The sequence below is a fragment of the Coturnix japonica genome, chromosome 1, assembly GCF_001577835.2.
Source record: "Coturnix japonica isolate 7356 chromosome 1, Coturnix japonica 2.1, whole genome shotgun sequence".
In the NCBI taxonomy this organism is placed as follows: domain Eukaryota; kingdom Metazoa; phylum Chordata; class Aves; order Galliformes; family Phasianidae; genus Coturnix; species Coturnix japonica.
The window spans coordinates 55,984,782-56,005,827 of record NC_029516.1 but is presented as its reverse complement, the minus strand read 5'-3'; the positions used below and the strand labels follow the sequence as shown (position 1 = coordinate 56,005,827).

General features: G+C 38.7%; 1 protein-coding gene across 3 annotated transcripts in view; it reads left to right on the top strand.

Moving 5' to 3' along the window:
• KIAA1549 (KIAA1549 ortholog) overlaps window positions 1-21,046 on the top strand; it is a 122,857-nt gene that overhangs the window by 91,834 nt on the left and 9,977 nt on the right. For all 3 annotated transcript variants that reach the window (XM_015867229.2, XM_015867220.2, XM_015867211.2), the window contains exons 11-17: window positions 5,225-5,427; window positions 8,463-8,587; window positions 13,089-13,294; window positions 14,944-15,167; window positions 15,742-15,886; window positions 17,466-17,699; window positions 18,020-18,072. In XM_015867229.2, coding sequence (XP_015722715.1) covers window positions 5,225-5,427; window positions 8,463-8,587; window positions 13,089-13,294; window positions 14,944-15,167; window positions 15,742-15,886; window positions 17,466-17,699; window positions 18,020-18,072 — 1,190 coding nt within the window. The remainder of the gene's footprint in view (window positions 1-5,224; window positions 5,428-8,462; window positions 8,588-13,088; window positions 13,295-14,943; window positions 15,168-15,741; window positions 15,887-17,465; window positions 17,700-18,019; window positions 18,073-21,046) is intronic.

The window sequence follows — 21,046 nt, the reverse complement described above, 5'->3', positions numbered from 1 at the left end:
TTTGACACTGCATATGGAAAAGAGACTGGTGGAACTCAGGCACTGCAGTGGCCTCTCTGTTTTATAAAGCTGATGATCATTTTCTAACTTACTCCTGACGTTTTTGTCTATCTAGTGTGCAAAGGAGACTCACCAAAGCTTGATTCAGACATTGTTTGCCCTGCGGCATTTCTGTCTTAGAAGGAAAGCTAAAACCATGTATGATTCAGATGCAAAACTCTGCTATTACAGCAGTTATCTCAGCAGCCTATGGGCATAGATGTACTCAGAGTTAGGGGCTTTCAACAACATGATCCCTCTTGCATTTTGTGAAATTTACTGAGCTGCCACAGCAACATTAATGTGGCAAGGGAAAATACACAAGGGAGAAGAATGGGAATGATGAAAATCCATGGAAAGCATCTGTCTTAAGAAAATATTTCAGAACAGGTGTCTTAAGAATTGCAGAATTTTTTGGAGGTTTAGGGCTTTCTTTATTCACTTGTTTTTAATCCTGCTCTAGGGGCAGATTTCCTGAGGTGATGCCCTCAGAATGCAAGGAAGCATTTGGTGCTGTGAATCTCAGACTGTAGAGAAAGTTCATGATGTTTTGTAGCTTTAAACAACCCTACATCACAACACTTATTTACATCTTCAGCCCATGTTAGTGTTGAAAATCATGCTTAGTCCCTTTGTTTCCGTAGTATTTTAATAGCCTCTGCTCAGTGCTTCTATGTGAAGAACAAGGGAATCTTGTAAAAGAGTCAGTAGAAAATTGTGTTGGCATATTATTCTTCATTTTATGTCCAAATTCAAATGCTGTTGCTACTCCTTAAAGAAAGAAAACTCACATCGTTTTAACAGAGGAACCACAAGAAGAATGCTGAGTGAAATATATTTTGTCTCTGCTGCTTTCAGCTGAATCTATTCACTGACCTGGATGTGCAGTCTTTGCTTTCTTGAGCAACAACACATTGTTGACATTTGCGGTGTGCGTCTGAATCTAGGGAAGCAGCATATTGGCAGTAATGTAATACTGTGTTTTGAACAGCACTGAAGCTATTTGCTGTTTCCATAGGCTGTCTTAACCAAGGCTCACTGGCTTTGTTTGTAGGCATCTACAGAAATTGATTGTTTTATGAATAGAGCTTATATATATATTAAAAATCTATTATATATATATATATAAATATATAAAATATATATAAAATATAAAATATTTTCTAACAGTGTCTAACAACAGAATTAAAACACTGCCTTAAGTTACCCATTTGAAGTCATCTTTCCGTTGGATTTCAGCAGGCCCTGCATTCTTGTTGTTATATAAGACTTTATAATGTATTAGCTCAGACATGCTCATTTTAGTGGTAAGCTTCAGAGTGCCTTATCCTTTTCCTTTTCACAAATGTATAAAAATAGAGCAAATGAAAACCTTCAGTAGCAACTTGTATTTAAAGCAAGAAATCTTTGCTAGCACTGGTTTTGTGCAGACTTATAAAAGGCATTTGGAGCTGATAAAAAAAAAGGTTCAGTTTCAGCACCTGAGCAGATAGAGGGACCAGCACGAGTGTGATCTTTCTTACAAAGATATTGTATTCCTTCTGTGGTGATGTTGAAGGTTTGAGTTGTAGATGCCTGATACAGAAAGGGTATTTTGAGTACCTGTGGTAGGATGTACGGAGTTCATCCAATCTGTTATGCTGTGTAACTTGATATAGAGGAAAGCAAGAAAAACAGAGCAGGTAATGAGAAAGGGTAAAAAACCTTTTCCACTTGTAGCAGCACTGTTTGTTCTTTGCAGTTGGTCTCACCGACCATCCAGTCCAGTAGAAAGTAGAGTCATCACAGTTGCCACTGAAAATGTCCATTTTGGTTATTGTTGTCTGTCCTTTAGCTATAATGTTGCCATGGAGTAATGTAAATCAGGAAGTGTAGACACTTTTTGTTTTAAAGAAAGTGTAATGGGGTTCTCTGGGCATTGATTCCTCATTAGGAATTGATATTATTATTTCTCAAGTAATAGTTATTTTATTTTTAAAAACTCTGCCTTATCTACTTACAAGGTGAGGATCGTGTTTTATACAAATGTTTCTTCAAGGTGTGTTTTTGTAACTCGTGTTATTCATACAATATACACATGTTGATATGATCTCATAATGTTCTCGTGTCGTTTGGAGCTGGTGGTGCCAATTTAAGGGCTTCGGTTTTTAGAAGGAAGTATCTAGAAATATTTTTTAACTGTACAGAACTTTGCAAGACTCTAAAGCACTCAGGCAGAAGTTTTTCATTCCAGTATTTATTTCATACTGATTATTATTATTGTTTTAAGATAAGAAGTGTGTGTTCTTTTGAAGAACTAGATTAATAAAAAATACTGTCTTGTCCAAATTTTAAGAACAGTTTTGGAGAAGCTCTGGTGTATATTCTCAGCCTTTGAAGGCACGAGGTAGGGAATTAAACAAGAGATGGGACCAGGAGGTTGTTTTGTGTGAAGGAGATTTCTGGCTGGTTTGATTTGTGAGTGCTGTCCATTTCTGACTAAACTATAGACCTTTGGGAAAAGTGTGATCAACAGAGACTTGTTAGTAATTTCCAGGTATGTTTTCCTAAGATTGCACCTGTTCTGTGCTTATGAGCACAGAATCTGTGTCTTAAAAGCTAAAAGGAGTTTTTTTCTGTTGCTGTATGTAGAGGTTGTTACAAGCCAGGTAAAGGAAGGGGTAGCTCAGGCTGTAAATAGGAGCTGGCTGCTGGCAGATAGTGCTAGAGAGAGGCAAAAAAGTGGGATGGGGAGATTGATTCAGCCTGGCAAGGATGAGAGAAGTCAGATTAGGAATTAACGTGGCAGAAGCTTCAGGGAAATTAGATCTCAGGTTCTGTGGTGTTTTGTTGTGTCTGGGGAGATCACTCCTCAAGGCTCAGGATAAAATTGGTGATACCTGAGACTTGCCAGTCCTTGGTTGCAAGCAACAGTGTGCATCCAGCAGAGTACCCATGCAATTGATTGGCAAAATGTAAGCCACACTAGGTGTACTGCTTCATAGAAGAATGTGTCCTTTCTTTTCTTGCATCCACTGCTTCATGCATTACATTTGCCAACTGTTGCATAAAATGAGTGTCTGAGCTGTAGAAATAATGCTGTTTAATCCTGCCCAACTTTGACTAATAGCAGAAGGCGCAGCCTGTGCTGTGGATTCAGCAAGGTGGGAGAGAGCAAGGTAGATCCTATGGATTAAATGAATTTATGATATTTACTTCAAATCTCTGCTGCAGTGCCTATACATGAGAGGACTTTAGAGTAATTGGTTGTTCAGACAGTCTTGCCAGTGCCAACTCTTAAAGTGTGCATGCTTGTCTTTGCAGTGCTAATAGTGTTCTAATACAGTTTCTATAAGATCTGTTTGCAGATAAACATATGTGCATACATATGCTGTGATGTACGTACACATACATATATTGGTTTCTCTAACTGTGCTTAAACAAAAGGTTATGTTAGACTGCAACATGGAATAAGAGTGCTCAATCTAAGTCAAAATATTTAAAAATGTCTATTTTTACATGTTGTGTTACTCCCCAAGGGTATGCAAAACCAACACAACTCCATAGTCTGGCCTAAAGGCTTGATTAAGATATGCTGAAATGCTTTGGAGGCAGCAGTCTTACTGAAGCCATACTAGTATGTCCAATACTGGGAAAGCCAATCACACCTTCACCTGGTCTAGCTCAACAGTGCCATTTTTGAATCAGTGCTTGCCAGGATTTACCTAAGTTCAGTAACTGTCACCTGTAATGCTCGATTAAGTAACTGCTGTAGACTCAAGAAAAAACTCAGTACAGTGGAAGACATTCAGATCTGCTCCACTAATAAGCTCACACATTTGGTCAGAAGTGAACTCTAAAGCCTCAACCATTCAGGTATTTCTCAGACTTTACAAGAGACCTTTTATTGCCATCTACTGGTCTAAATAAGCATTTTGCTTTTATATGACCACCTTTTGAACCATTTGGAAAATGTTTGCTTACTAAGAAAATATTTTGAAGAGATTGTTTCAGTATATTCCTTAGGCAAGCTTATCTTTGGCATGGTATCAGACAAGCCTGCAGTTAGCTGTGTTGGCATGCCAAGCTTTATGAAAGGGGGTTCATTAAACATCTGGAACCTGATGCACCCATAAAATGCACTACAACACATACTTCGCTCTGCAAGAAATCAGCTTCAGGAACACACGGGTTTCTGTGTGTATGCTGTGTAGTGAGCATGTGTGCAAACACTTTGAAAACTGGAGTTGTCAAGATTTCTTTCCCCTTTCAACTCCCAAACTACTTAAAAATTGAGTGGGACTCAAAGAAAAGCTTTGTCTTAATTACTTTCTTGTGATTTCTGATTGTTTCAAAGCACTCAAAAATTTGTAGGGAAGCTTGAAACGTGTAGATCTGATTTAATTAAGTCTGAATCAAGCCATTGACAAGGTGAGATTAGCTGTTTTGTAAATAGTTAGGGAAGGGGTTAGCTTGATTCAGTGTCTTCTTAAAGAAGACGCTGAATCTGTTGCCGTCTGATAAGATGATATCTAGGACAAACGTCTCATTTCTCTAAACTGGAAAGTCTTTTATATATTTTTCCTTCTACTCAGCATAGAGTTCTTGATTCAAGAACTTGATTTGGAATATTTTTCTGGAGGCATCTGTGCCGTTTTCTGGAGTCATTGCCAGGCTGCCATGTAACTCAGATCTATATTAATTTTCTCTTTCCTCAGATGAGCTAGCTGTTGATATGAGCACTCATGGACATCCTGCAGATTTGGGGTTCTCAAAATGTGGAGGATCAGCAGTGATCCTGTTCAATTTACACTGTTCAATTTACTTAACTTAATTTATTGAAGCTGGAACAAATGGAAGTGTGACCTGAAAATGGTAGCCATTTGAATCTGTACATGGGCACTTACAATCTTGCAGCTAAAGTATACAAAAGGCTTCTTGCACAATGATTAAATCTGAAAAAGTAGCTGGGAAAATGAGATTTAGAAGCAACATATTTATGTAGGGTTTTAAACCATGTATCATCTACTGAAGTGAAATTACAAAATCATGAGGTTTTTTTTTCTCCCTACAGCATTCTTATGTTCGTTTCTGAGGCTACCATATGCTAGCCATCCTAATGGCTATTGTTCGTGGATCTTAACCAAAGCCTTCTACTCATTGTCACTCACAGTTCTTATTTTTTGTCTTTCTTCTTCTCTTGCAGCTACAAGCCCCCAGCGTAAAAGGCTTTGATTTTGCTAAGCAGCATCTGGGCCAACACAATAAAGATGATGTCCTGATAATCCATGAGCCAGCTCCTTTACCAGGACCTATTAAGGACACTACCCCATCTGAAAATGGAGATGTTCCCAGCCCCAAGTCCAAGGCTTCCACAAAACCTTCAAAAACTGTTCGACACAGAGGGAGGTCAGTTCACAGAGGAAGAAAAACAAGCTGTGGAAGATGAGTGCTGTTTACTGTATTTTTAGGGCAGTATCAGTGGGCAGAAGTCAATTCCAGAGCTCTGGAATTTGTGTTTTCTCCTGGGCCAGTAGAGTTATATCTAGCTTCAGATTGCATGAAGTTGTGAGAATTTGGTGTCTTTTCTTCTCTTAATGGCCACATGCCCAGTTAAGAGGAGTGTTTAGGATGCAGCTAGGTTGGTTGGAGTCAGTCTATTACTTGTGTACTGCAAAGACCAAGTGTGTGCTTTCTGGTGCATTCTCTCTGTGGCCATTCCTAGCTACCAAGGCAGCAGGTGATTAAAATCAAATGAGAAGCATTGACTGTTAGTGATGTGTTTCAGTGCTCTTAGTAGTAATTGTTCTTTGTATGATAAGTCAGAATTTCCAGGAATAAGCATTATCTACAAAATTGAGGGAAGACCAGTATTTTTTGTTGTGGTTGTCTGATTGCTATCATAGCTCACAAAAAGGTCTGATAACTGACAGCAGTGCAAGTGGTGAACGGTTTGTCAACCCTAAGCATTTATTTCCTAGTGTTTTCCTTTAATCATATGATATGAATGTGTCTCGCCATAAGGGAGAAGCTGTAACAGCTGTGCAGTAAAGGAGGGTATTTTCATTAAAATAAATAAATACATAAATAAATAAGGCAAAGTGGGAAGGCAGTAGGTAAGAAAGAAAAGGAAAAAAAGAACCTGGAAGACAGGAGTGCTGTTATGAGTCCAGACAGCTCCTCAGTGCAGAGCACTTCCCTATTTCACTTTCCATTAATTCTTCTTTCTCACCTTTCCTTTCATATTTTTTCACTCCTTTGTTTGCTGATTTGCACCCCCTTGTGCTTGTACCTACATGCTGCTGCACTCAGGAGAAAAACAAGGGCAGTGTTGAATAAGCTTGGAAGAAAACAATGGTGGTTCTTTCTCAGCTGCAGATCCATGGCACATCTTGCTCCTCTGCACAGCCTTCTGTGCTTCCTCTGAAGCCTGGCTGCCCTAAGATCCTGGCTTCTCCCTATGTGAGCTTCATAAAGTTCCATTTCTAACTTCCCAGGTGCTAAGCCTAACTCCATATAGGCACTGCAAGTAAGAGACAACTAATGATACAGTAGAAGTTGGGCTATATAGGAAAATAATGGCAAAAAAATATCTAACTCATTTTGGTGTAGCTTAATTAAATTAATACAAATCAGAAGGACAAGTGTTCTTATGCCTTTTTAAAAGATCAAAAGTGGCTCATTAGGAGGAGGGGAATATATGTTCACACATGTAAGTGTTAGCAACATTTAAATTTGAGGTTATTACTGCACTTCATCTCAAACGATTCAGGAGAGGAAGCAGGGAGGTTTTTCAGAAGCTGACATCTTAATGCTGTCCCAGAAGACAACAATAAATTGTTGATCAAATTTGGAACAACTATATGTTTTTAAGTTTCTAAATTTAACCACTTGAAACTGAAGGAGAGAATTTCCCTCCCTCTTTCATCCCTAAAAGCAAATCTCTCTTTAGGCTTAGCTATGGAGATGTCAGTATCATCTCCATAACATGCTGACATATCAGCTTCAGATGTAAAACACTTATTCCCCGAGGGAGAAGCTGAAATGTTAAATGTTACTGTAGTGTATTCTGTTGTTTTTAGCTGTTTTCTATTTTATGAGAAAATACAGAATTCACTTCATCACAGAGCAATTCAGGATTGTATGCTGCATGCCAGTACATGCAGTGCTGATGTGAGTATCAGTGAAAGACAGTAAACAAGAAAAACAACGGGGATCAGAAAGCACAGCATCTCTAGTCCCCAGCTGGACCTGTTGTTTTGGCTGGAAAGGATGCAGCCATGTACTCTGCAGAACTTCAGAAGAATGGCTGGTGCTGGCTTGGCACTATTGCCTATTCCTATGATGTATTTAATGGTAATTTACATCTTACTGAAGTAAGAATATGAAGGAAAACAAGGTACAATGACATGAAACAGAAAGTCACTAGTGTATGCAGAACCCCATTTCCTTCCAGTCTTTGAGGGGAGCTTATAAACAGGAGGTAGAATGACTTTTTATATGGTCTTTTTGCATGTGATAGTGACAGCACAAGGGGGAATGACTTTAAGCTAAAAGAAGGGAGAATTCAGCTAGATATTAGGAAGAAATTCTTTAGAGGGCAGTGAGGCACTGGCACAGCTGCCCAGAGAAGCTGTGGGTGCCCCATCCCTGAAGGTGCTTGAGGCCAGGTTGGATGGGACCCTGGGCAGCCTGAGCTGCTGGGTGGCAGCCCTGCCCATGGCAGGGGATGGGAATGGATGGGATTTAAGGTCCCTTCCAACCCAAGCCATTCTATGATTCTTACACTCTGCTGAACCAAGAAAAAGACAATAGAAGAAAAAGCCTTGCCCATCCATTCCGTATTAGAAAAAAGATGCAGTAATGCAGATCTGGAGAAAATCTGGGGAGGCGAGGGTTGTTTTTTTTTTTATTTGGTTTTTTTTTTTTTTTTCCTCAGATTGTGTGTATAATTGAGAAGCAACAAATGTTTTTAGGCGTCTCATGACTGCATGGGATAAATACTTAAAAGTAGTGTGTCCAAATAGCTCTGTGTTTAACAAGGCAGGAAAAGCTTGTGCATGGACTTGTAGTGTTAGCAAGAGAGTGCCAATTTACCAAGTTTATATATTAAAATAATTGCCTGTGTAGTTTTCCTCATGCTAATATAGTTCTTCTCTATCTGAACAGTAAGCCTGCTTCTTGGTCATGTAATATATTCTTGAAGAAAATTTTAAAGGAAAGATCAGTAGGAAGTCTTGTTATGCGTGAGTTCTGTTGCAGTCAGCTTTCACACACAGCGACAGTAACATCATCACAATGAATGTCTGTGATAATTTATTTTAAACAGAAGAAAATATTAGCAACCTTTGCAAGGCATATCAACAGAAAGTTCTTTGCTTGTGAGATCTGTATTCCTTTGTAAACTTCTGTCATGTTTGTTTGCTTTTTAATCTTTGTGTCAGAATTTCACCATCAGACGCTGACTCCACTGCAAGTGAACAATCCAGTGGGAGAGAGACGGGGGAAGAAACTGCAAGACCATCAGCTGTTGCACATGAGGGTAAACCACGCAGAGCCACAAAGAAAGGTGTGTTACTTGCTGTTTTTTTTTACTTAAAATAAAAACAAAACAAAACTTGTGTACATTAGCAGTGCTCTACTTGGTTGAAGAGTTAATCTAGCGCTATAACTTCTCTAAATCTATATTTGACAATGAATCTACTGCTTGTATAACTGTCTGCGTGATTACTACCAAGGTGACCACTGCAATTACTCCTAAATGGAAGGAGGTTTTCTGGAGGCATGTAGGAGAGTGGAAGAAAGAAGGTTCACTCCTTTTAAGCCCTTACATGCAAAAGTTTGCTAGAGTGAATGGTGTGAAGGTCTTCCATACATGCCGAATGAATGGTATGAAGGTCTTCCATTTCAATAGATGAAACAAAACCAAAAGATCCCTTTGTGAGGATGCCTTCATGGCTGTGTTTTGGAAAGAGGAAAATCCAGAGCTAATACATCAAAAACAGCTAATTTATTTTATTTTATTTTTTGTAAAGAACTGTCTTCTTAGCATTGAGATGCCACCATTTTCCTTGGAGGAACCATAAGTTATATTCCCTTCTTTGTTTTAAAGTTGATGGAAACACCACAAGATGACTTCCATTTTTTTATTTAAAACATTTAAAAAATGTGTTTTCCTGTTTAAAAGTCTATATCTAGCTGTACGTACACAAACTTGCAGTGTTGCTTCTGAGAGCTTTTTTAGTTTAGATGGCTTGATCCTTGCTTGAGGTTTTACTTACCAGAACTTTGGCTTAAATCACAATCTCTAGGCTGGTACTGAATACGTGTTAAAGAAGCTTGTGATTTCACCATCTGTTCTTAATACATATGGCCTTGGTGGCAGCAGAAACTGAGAAGAGGAAAATATCATAATATGGGTAGTCTGTTTGGTGTACTGAATGTTTTTCCACATATTCTACAAAATACCTACTGAAATATGAGGTGATTACTGAGGAATGCAGTGCCGGTGAAATTCAGATCATAGCACACATTCTTCAGTGTATGTTCATGTTGAAGAAATGGGATTTTGATTAATATGTAAGACAGTCAGTATAAAACACTAGGACTTTACTGGTTAAACCACAGATTGCATAGTGTGTGTGTCTTGAACTTCCATAATGTGTGCTCCTCCTGGAAGAACAATGGTGATAGAGCACATTTTGCTCTATGACAAAAGTGCAAGAAAAAAATGAAAGATCTCTAATATGACTAGAAAGTTATACTTCCTAATAGATCAGTGTGTACATTCAGCCATGTATGCTATGCAGTTTATAAGAATACTGTATACTTTCAGTGCCTTAGGTTTGCTCTAAGGACAAGAAATCATACCCAAGTAAATATTTAAGAAAACGATTATACTATGATAGAGGTAATCTCAGACAGGATGGTTGGTTTATGACTTGCTTCAGCCTATGTGACTTCCGTTCTGTCACCCTGATTTTGTACTGTTTCATTTCCTCTTACCTAGGGACTCCATTTTTGTCTCAGTTTTTCCATCTACCTTAACACTTCATGTAAGGTTTAACAAGTCCTTTTGCTGTAGAAATGTCAGATATTACTATGCCTGAATTATCTGACAGAGGCAGCAAAAATATTGTATGAAATGTGTCCTTTTTTACCTACACATACTGTGTCTTCATTGTTTGGTGCCTCTGGTTTGGCAATCACGGGACTATTTTTACCATTCATAATTGGCCTCACTGCCTGGAGAGGCCTCTGTGTTTGTTAAACGGCAGATTGAGCCCCTGTTTTGTGCAGCTGTGGCTTGGCAATTGGATCCAAGTTTATGCATTTCATCCAGAAGTAAACACAAACATCTTATTGCTGTGTTTTTTCCACTTGCCATTCCAGCTGAATTATTTGTAATAATTACTGTGTTGTTTCTTCTTTTTCCTTTATGTTGTCAGGAGCAAACAGAGTGGGTAAGTAATCAGAGCTAGTATGCAAGTAGGAATAGAGGTGTTGATGTAGCTGTAGATACATCTTGAGCATGGAAGGATTTCTCACTCTAAGAAATAAAACAAAATTGCTTTTTAGCTATTGATGTATTAAAAGATTTCAAAAATACAAACTATAGCCATATGGTATAAACCAGTTTTTCTAATTTTCTCCAAATTCTTTCAGATTATTCTACATTCTCACTGTGAAGGAATCAAAACTGTGGTTAACTGTTGATCCTGAAATTTAGCATGGTATAAACAAGTTACAGATCCTTTTATTTTGCCTTCTTACTGAGACAAACGCAGGCTGCTTACAAAGAAACATGAATGTTTTCCCATGAAATAGCGTTTCAGTTCTCAGGACTGAGATACAGGGAAGATGGGACAGGAGAAAGCTGGCACTGTCTTTGAGAGTGCATACCATCCCCAGTGGTAAATTAAGGGCCGTGGTCTCTAATACCAATTTCCATTTTATAATAATAGGGATGGATAGGTGAAAGGCTGTCTATAATGCTTTCCTTTGTTGGTTTTGTACTACTGACTGAAGAGAGTCATGAATGAGACACGTAATCTAGTAGCTCACAAACTGTGTGAAACTCATATGTAAGTGCATAATGTAGGATGATTCCAATTTCATTGGGTCACTGGGAGATTCCTGTTGGCCTCACATGATTTTGGATTAAGCTTTATACACCTTGGTTGCTGTTTCTTGCCTTCATCTGTCTCCCACTTTACTGGTTTTCATTTGAAAGCAGCATCCTACAGAGCAATTACTTTTCCTGACACTTGTTTAATTAGCCATTTCAACCCAGGGGGTATCGATCCTGATACATGATCTATATGAACTAGCTATTTAAAACTGTTCCGTCCAGTATTTCTGTATTAATTCCTCTACGTTTTTCATCAACCTCAACTGTCTAGGAAGAGATCAAATTTTCTGTCGAATAGTGCCATCTACTAGCTTTGTACAGAAGAGTTTCTAATGGTGAAAAATAGCGCAATAGAAGTAATTTGAAATGAGAAATCATTTGTTGTCAAATCTTATAAAGGAACTCTGATTAGGTTTGAAGCTGTCTCACACAGTATGTTGGCAACCCTACACAATTCTGGGTTTTCTTATATACTTTGCTGTATTTCCATCTCGATTTGTCCTTATAGACACATTTAGTGTACATGCAGAGAGGATTTAAAGAGCGGGGGAAACTTAGACTTTTTTTTTTTTTTGCATCTTTTCTACAGAAGAGAGTAGTGTTTAATATTACTGTAGAGACTTATTTGGTAGTGGAACTTCCATATATTTTTACAAAATGAAAACAGTTTCCCATGAATGATTGTGAAGATGACAAGTAATAAAGAACATATAGATAGACCCCGCAGAGACGTAGATACATTTTGTTTAGGCTTTGTGCCTACTGAAATGTGTGGGGAACCAATCTTGAATTGAACTGTTTACCTTCTCTTTAAGGACACTTGTTGAATAGGGAAGTCATGTTTATAAATGATGCACATAATGATGCAATGTACGAATCATTTATAAATGTGTATATTTGACAATGCGTTGATCAAGATTGAGAAATATGAAAAATGGCAATTTTTTTTAGTATGTGGGCAGTTTGCTTTCCATCTGATGTGAATATAATGAAGTATACCATTTGTCTCCTTCTCCCTTTTTTGTGCTAGAGAAGGAAGGAGAAAGTCATCTGCTGTAGTTTTCTATATAAGATGGCTTTCAGTCTTCTGAACCCTGCGCTTTGTTAGGGTTAGTGCACAGGGTCAGTGCAAATGCACTGTAGTAGCTGTTTTCCTTTCTGTCTGTTGTGGTTGGGTCAGGTTGATCAACAACTGGAAGTGTACAATTGTATTCTTTCTTCTTCTGATTTGAACCAGAGAACCATAGTGTGTTACTGGAAATCCATCTGAGGATGTGGTACCATATCCTTGTACTCTGTTGTGCTCATCCATAGGAAGAGTCACAAACTGTAGTCTTTGATTATACTTTATGGTGAAAATCGGTTTATCAATATGAGAATTGGGAGTGTTGCCACTGTTTTTAACAGTTTATCCTGTGACAAAGAAGAAAACAGTGCTTTAAGAGCTTCAGATCAGTAAAATGTCTGTAAAATTCTTTGTGTGGATTTTCCAGTCTTTTTTGTTTAGTAGATGTATTGCTATCGCTGAATAACTGCATTTTGCAGTGTGACATCTTTTACTGCTCTTGGAAATTCTGTCTGTGGAATTTCAATCTCCATAAGTGCCGATAAGAGGAACCATTAGCAGGGTGTGTATTAACAGCCTTTTGTAGACCAGAGCACATGGAGTCATTAAGGGTTTACAAATGCCAAGGGTTTGATTTACAGAAATAAAGAATGATGGCTCATCTTCTGAAAATGTAGTGACAAAATGTTTGTAATTTGCAAACTGCTGGGCAAACTTGTTGTACGATAAATGCGAATCAGATGGGAGGCCTATAGGGTAAATCAAACACAGACGGAAAACATGGCAAAGTCTCATAGCATATGAGGAGCTTGTCATTTGACTGGGATAACCTTAGTAGCACTGCTTTACTCTTTGTTTGTTCTGGTAATTCAGGACCTCCTCAGAGCAGCAGTGGCAATGAGCAGCACTCCTCAGCCTCCATCTTTGAACATGTGGATCGGATGTCGCGTTCCTCCGATGCCAGCAGACGGGTCCCAAGCAAGATCCAGCTGATTGCTATGCAACCAATGGCAGCACCTCCAGTTCAGAATTCTGTGCTTTCTGATCGAGTAGCAGAAACCAACAAAATTAATAAAGAGGTATTTGTTAAGTGTTTTGAGTGCTTGTGGGGAACCGTATGCCCAACCAAAAGGGAAGTGAAAAGGATCCAGTTTCTTGTTATCAGGAGTTCCTAATTAGTTCCTGTGCAGTTGAATTTTGACAAGTTTCAGGAATCTTGTTTCTGTGCAGACAGATCATACAACCTGTTGTGTTACCTAAACTGAAACTTAAGCACTAAGAAGGACATCTTGACAGGGTACATTGTGTTATCATCCCTTTGCTAGTTGGTCAGGCGTGATTTACAATAGTGAGACTTGTGTAAGAGTTGAAACGCCTGTCTCTGAAACATCGGGTTTCATTCTGCATCATTCTTCTGGCTTTTTAGCAACTCAGGATATGAATTATACATGCAAGTTATTTTAGGACATCCTAGAGTGTGAATTTGCAGCACATATATTGCTTCCAACTTCTGATGTGTTTATCTGACAGTAAACATACAGAAACTTCCTGCCTTCTCTGATGCTCAGATTGCTCTGAGCAGAATAAGAGCATGCCTGGGGCATTAAGAGGGAAAGATAATGTGTTGTAAAACCACATCATAACTGCCTGACAACACTGTTTATCTGCACCCTGGTTTTGTATGCACTGTAAGATGGCATCTTCCCATAATAGAGAGTGGAAGACTATTGAAAGCTTTAACTTAACTGTGTTAAGGTACTGTGTTTCTCACTAACATACAGAAGAGAGGAAAATGCACATATGTAGTGTACGTAGGCAAGAGGGACAATGAAATATACATCTGATTATATTGACAGAAGAATGATAAAATTCTAACCATAAATTAGAAGCAGTTTGGCTTGCATCCTTGTAATGCCTTTTGGGGGTTTTCATTAGAGAAACTACAAAAATCAATTTTAAGCGTTTTTTAATTTACTGCTGCTTTGTTCCCAAATGAGTCCATTACAGGTAGAGCAGTTGTTGTGGACTGATCTGATGCCCAGGTCTTTTTTGCTGATAAGAATGACTTTAGTGAGAATTGGACCAGAAAGTACAGGAATGGTATTACAGTAGCTTTCCCCAGATGATGAGATGCACTCCAGGGAGTCTGACAAAAGACTGGAAAGCAGCATGAAAGCTCAGTCTGCAAGTAGCTGTAGAGATAATGTTCATCTGGGGACATGGGACCTAGTGTTGCTGCTACAGTTCTCCCTAACTTCTGTCAGCTTTGAATGTACAACAGACAGGTCAGTTAACACTTTATATTCTTGTATTTAGTGGAAATGAGTGGCAGACTTCAACATTATTGATAAGATACCTCTGTTTGACAAGTAAAAGTAGCTTGCGTTGATCAGTCTTATTTTCTTAGTCTGGTATCACTTCTGCCAAGTGGCCTCACCTTTTTGTGTTTCTCTTGCCCTTCATTAATGACTTTTTACCTCTCTAATTGGGCATGCTGTTCAATTACATATAATCCTATTATGTATATCACATCTACACAAGGAGATATCCAAGAAAGAAAGCATGTTTAAGATTTGTATGGCTTATTTTAATCCATCAGAGATTTTGAAGGGAATGGGGTCAGATACTGAGGTGAAAAGCAGAGGTTTGCAAAAGGGCAGCAGAAAGTTCTGCTTGCAAAATCTACACATAAAAATGCAGTTGATTTTCTTCCTCTTTCTTCTTTAAGATACAGACAGCCCTAAGGCATAAATCTGAGATCGAGCATCACCGCAACAAGATTCGTCTTCGTGCCAAGCGCAAAGGGCACTATGAATTTCCAGTTGTGGATGATGTGGTGGTGGTTGACTCCAAAGAACAGCACAGAATATACCGCAAGGCACAGATGCAGATTGACAAGATCTTAGACCCTGGAGGCAGTGTGCCTACAGTCTTCATAGAGCCCAGGAAAAGGTAGGGGTTTCAAAGATGGGAAAGATCAGTTTTCTTTCAGGGTCAGAGTCCAAAGGATATCAGACTTTTACTTCTGAACTTTCAGAGCTCAGAGTCATTTTGATTCTCAGTTATCTTTGAGTTGGTTAGTCGAAAGGGTTGGGGTTGTTCTAAACATTTTTATTTGTTTCAGCATATGTCAGTATGTTTTGTTTTCAAATATATTCTTCTACAAGTTTTCATGGGTGAATTCTCAAGAAAAAATGAGTAAACCCAAATGCATGAAAATCGTTTTAAAACACTTTGGCGTTTGCTCTGCCTTTGATTTACCTCATTCTTGTGTGGTGTAGAGAGATCAAAATTATAAAGTAAGCTCTAAAAAAGAAACTGGGAAAATTTGAGCCTCAAGAAGTAACATTTTTATGACTGTAAAAAGATCAAAAATAAGAAAATCCTTGAACAACTTAAGGTGGAGATTCGGAATTTTAAGGACAAACTAATAAGCAGAGTTAGCCTTTTACATATTCCTTTGATAAAACAAGGCATATTTTTTTTCCTTTCTCTCTCTCTGCCTTTTTGTTTGCTTTGTATTCAGCTCTCGCGCAAAACGTTCTCCAAAGCAGCGCCGGCGGCATCAGATAAACGGTAGTCCTATCGATGCGGAAAAGGACAGGTTAATCACAACTGATAGTGATGGGACGTACAAGCGGCCTCCAGGAGTCAATAACTCTGCGTATATTGTATGTATGTCTCTTGAATGACAGGAGGGTTCTGATGGTTGTAATGACAGTTGTGACATGGGAAGGATTTATTCTTTCTAATTGTGATCTGTGTGGATAGTTTCAGACATAAGTAATTAATATGTAAATCCAAGTAAAATAAGGACTTCATTGGCAATTTGTCAGTTTGAAGCCATGACATTCTGCCAACTGTTCCTAGAAGAAGCCAAGAACTAAAACCATGTTTTCATTAATGCCACTGTATTATGCACATAAAAGTGTGCTTGGCATGTTCCACAGTGCATTGAACATAGCTTTGCTCTAGTCCAGTTTGCTGCATGTATGTATTCATATGTAAAATTTACCCTTTGCTCTCCCAGAGTGAAAGATTTGGTTATTTTCATGATAAATTTTATCATCTTTAGAATGTGTGAATTAACTATTAATGAAAGACTATTATATCTTTGTGCCAAAGTTACTTAAAATAATTCTGGTACAGTGTCTCAACAATTAATTTTCTGTTTCCTGTTTAAGAAAGGCAGACACTGGAGAATGCTTCTGTTCAATCATGTCCTTGTCAGAAACTATACTTAGGCATCTTTACCCATTTCAAAGCAAACTTTACTAAGCATAATGCCAATATTAAAAACCTCTGGATAGTGTTTATCTTGAAAGATGATTTAATAACTTAAAGACTTTCACCATTAGCTGCATATGCAGTCAAGTAGCTGTAATGCTGATTTCTTTAGTCTCCCTCTGCATTCAAACAAGAGTGTGATGATTTTAATGTCATGCTGCAGCAGAATGAATTATCATCTGAAGCTATTTAATTAAGACTTATCACACTGTGAGTTCAGCCCCTTTGGCATCAGTAGCAAGACAGTACTCAGAATGCTAAGTTCCTGTTGAAGTTGAGGCTTTTGCATCTCTGTGACTGATTTTGCAGTCTGTGTACAGTGACAAGAATGAGCTTAAATAGTTAGTCTGCTGCTGCAAAGCTCGTTTAATTTCCTGTTACTGATAAACAATAGACCCATCTGGTAAGATCTCAGGTAGTAATTGCAATGCATGCCTCAGGTATTACTGCAATGAAGGACTTACGTCAATCCTATTCAGACAGTGCACCCATGTTCCATGCATCTAGCACCCTAACTTCTCAACAGTTCCCTTTGTGTGTTTTCCTACAGTTGCTTAATATTACTACTGATGTGATCAACTGTAAGCTAATTTCTCAGAACTGAAAAACTTCAGAGGAGACAGAGATGTGGACAGTCTTTTCTGGGTGGAGAAAATGCTCACTGTACCACTTCACATATGTGCTTGCAAACTGTGGTTTGTTTTACCTGAGGAACTGCTTTGCCAAGCACCACTGCCTTACCACAAATCAAAGCATTTCAGATCACACTGAATGAAGCATTTGTGCAGCTGGTGTTTTGTCTGTGCGTGTGTAAGCAGGGAGGGTAATGGACAGGTTTTGTCCAGCACTGGTACTCAACTATTTCATCTCATTCTGGGTCTTGGAAGAGAACATCGCTCACTTCTGAGCTGGCTGCTTGATCTTCTGGCTGGCTGCCCTTTATCTTTTTTATGTTTTCTCCAGTCTGATCCAGATTTGCCTCCTGAGCCTCAAACATCATCTTCAGCAGATCTGGGAAAGTTTCCCGGCCTGCCTTCCCACCCAGTCTCCCAGTACATCCCACCACAGCCATCCATAGAAGAGGCTCGGCAGACCATGCACTCGCTCCTGGATGATGCTTTTGCCTTGGTGGCTCCCAGCAGCCAAGCAGCCAGTTCCACAGCTGTCACGCCACCCGGGGTCTCTACAGGACAGCCAGTAAGCAGCAGGCCTACATGGGTGGGGAGGGGAACTGCTTTCACCCAGTGGGGATCACCTTATGGTCCAACCAAAGAGAAGAGTGTTTTTGAAAGGTTTTTAAGTACCTTGTAGACCCTGATCAGACAAAAGGCACCGCTATCCCACTGTAACAGTCCTTCCCTGACCTTGTGACATTGGGTTTGTAGAAACAAACTGTTAAGGTTGCAGTCCAATCACATACATAGGCCTAGTAATCTCTGCACTTCATCACTTGAAAATCTTACAGTGGACTTCCCAGGGTATACATTTTAATTCATTTGGTTTCTTTCATCTGACAGAGATATGTGGAATTTGGAATGACTCCGCCAGCAGCACCAGGTCTCCTACCAAGGTAGCGTTTCAATGATGGAATTATCATATACTATTTTCTTTGCATTTCCTCCTCCAGAGTTCTTACTGGCACAGGTATATTATTATGCAAAGTATATTATAAATGAAAAGTAATGTGAATACAGATCCAACCTGTGTAATTTCTTTATGTGACATGAATGACATATGTATACTGTATGGAATCCAAGCCTCCGCTGAAAAAGAAACGTGTTTCTAGCCCCTTGGCGGTGGAGATATCATTTCAAATACTGAGTAAACCACCGAGTTTCAGGTTTCAGAGAGCCTGAAACAGTTACTCGGATGCATGTATATCTCCGAGTACTCTCGCTTTCATCTCATTTCTGTAGCCTCAGGATAGCACACACTCACATAAGCTTGCAGATGACTAACAGATTCATTCAATTTCTAACCAAGCTGAGAACAAATTTCAGAGCATGATGACCATCATAGTGAAAGCATACCTAACAGGCCTACTGCTATAAAATCAATGAGGAACAAATATTCCATCTTCTGGAGTTACCGTGGGAGAATGATGTAAAGAGAAGAAGCAGTCATCCAAGTGACTGCTGTCTGGTGTCTGTGTGCTTAACAACACATGAAGTTAGACTCTTGAGTCACAGCATGTACTGGGGTCACATTCGTCACAGACTCTCTATGCTACAGAAACCAAATGGACAAAAAAGGTGGCTTTCTGCTGCTCTGTCATACATCTCATCATATGATTTGAAGCACCACTGGTATCCATGTCATTCATAAAATTCCACCTTGTCTTTGCTGCCATGAAAATTTGATGATTCTTCAGCTTCAAAATTGATACGAAAAACATTCTTTTATCCTTTGTTCTGCAGCCCTATTTTCAAAGGACATACTAGAAAAGGAGGAGTCTGCAAGCACATTTTCTCAGTTCTTGGTCAAAGCTGATTATTTCAGTTACTGGGATTTGTCTCTTTGTTTTTCTGTTACAGGGTCAGGGAAAACATGTTGAATTAGTCATGAAAGTGCTGTAACCCATGTTACAGATTTCATCTTTGCAGTGTATTTTTTGTTCAAACGTTTATCAGTCCTTGGATTCCTATAAAAAGATTTCTTAAAGCTGGGTTGGTAGAAGACAAGGAAAGAGTTCTTATGGTTTTGGAATGGGGCTTATGCTCAAATTGTGAAGCTTGTGATAAACAAATTGATAGAAGCAACACACTAACCAGAGGAAGAAAAAGGGATCTGCGTTCCGTATGGTTAGATGTGTGGCACGTATTAGTGAAATAGTCCATTGGCCTCAATATCCAATGCATGGAATAGTTGGGTAATCTACTGTTCCCTTCTCAGTACAAATGCAGTCATCATCTTTAATGGGCTGGAACCAACTTGGGTAAAAAAAAAATTGTATGTGAATGACCCAGTACACATAGCAGCTGTACAAACATAACAGCATAATGAACAACTTCTACTAAGAAATGAATGTTGCATAATACTACAGAGATAGCTGGCCATAGGGGCTCACTGGTGTAAAATTGATTCTGGGGACAATATCTCCATAGCTAATTAACTAACTTGAGACTGAATCATCTTTTGCATGTGCTAAGCTACGGCTGGATCACAGTCTGGAAATAGGAGGCAGCACTAGCAATTCTCGGTGATACAGATTCAAAGATGTGTCCCATTTTGTACACTTCTGTTGACCTCAGGTTAATGTTAAAGAGTAGTTATATCTATCTATTACAAAGAAAATTGGGAAGAGAAGTGGTGGGTTATTAAACTTGCACCTTTCAACTACAAACCCAACAGCAATAAGGAAATACTTCCTGGCCTTTCAGAAAGAAAAAAAAAAGAAAGATAGAAAAATAATACCTTTTCAGTAATGTTGAGAAGACTATTTTTTAAAAGGCAGCATCAAAAATTATAAGTCTTATCAAGACTCCAGCTCTGCACTATAGTTGAATGATTGCATCCTTACTGTTTGGAGCAATTAAAATAATAGAAGTGACGCTGTTAAACATTAGCTACTCATTCAGGCATTTATTTTAATGAGCTTGTAAATCTGACTGAAAATCCACTGAGTGGACTGTTGGGAATGAATGCAAGGGAGCTAGAGATATTCTGGCACTTCCATGTGGGACTGCTGCAGTTTGAACCCCTTGAGCATCCTTCATGTAATACTGTATGCCAAGTAGCTAGTGCTTTATTTTACTACTTGTTCTGGGCTTAGTAGTTTCTTATTTGGTTTTATTTGACTCTGTTATTATCTTGGCTTTCTTTGTTATCTGCTCATCTTACAAAGGTGATCAGCTTTCCAAATAGAGTGCAAATGAAAAGGTTGAATTAGATTCAGACATGGAATTTCACTGTAAAAGGAGGTGTTGAAAAATGGGATAAGTGACAGTGAGTTGCCCTGAAGAGATTAGGTGCATCTTGTGGTAAAAAAGGAATATAAAATTAAACCCATCTTCAGTTAGTATAACCTCATGTGCCTGACTTACAGTGTTCATCTCACTTTGTTTCTTCATAATTAGCTGTGAGAGACAGCCTCCTGCAGAAAATGATTCAGTCAGCCTAACCTTTTGCTTTGAGTACCTGTAATACCCGTTGAGGAGCATGTCTCTTTTCTTTAATCATACCTGGAATCTAGGAAAGATTAGCCTAGTAACCTAAGTACCTACAGTTTTGGTACTCACACATCCACCATACTGAAAGGAGCTGATAATTCTTGAAAACTCAGTTGCCATCATTCTTTTAAAAAGTAACCTCACCATATCAGGGTGAAGGTGTGCTCATAGGAGTCATAGGGAAAACAGCATTTCCATCTCCTTCTCTACTCCCATTCTACATTTCTTTTACCAGTTCCATTATGTTGACTCAGTTAATGAGGGAAGTTCGACAACATTTTCTGTTGTTAACATTGACTACAAGCACCAGCCTGAATTATAGGAAACATTAATTGTAGGATGTATTGCAGCTCTCTTCATATGTGCTAATGACAG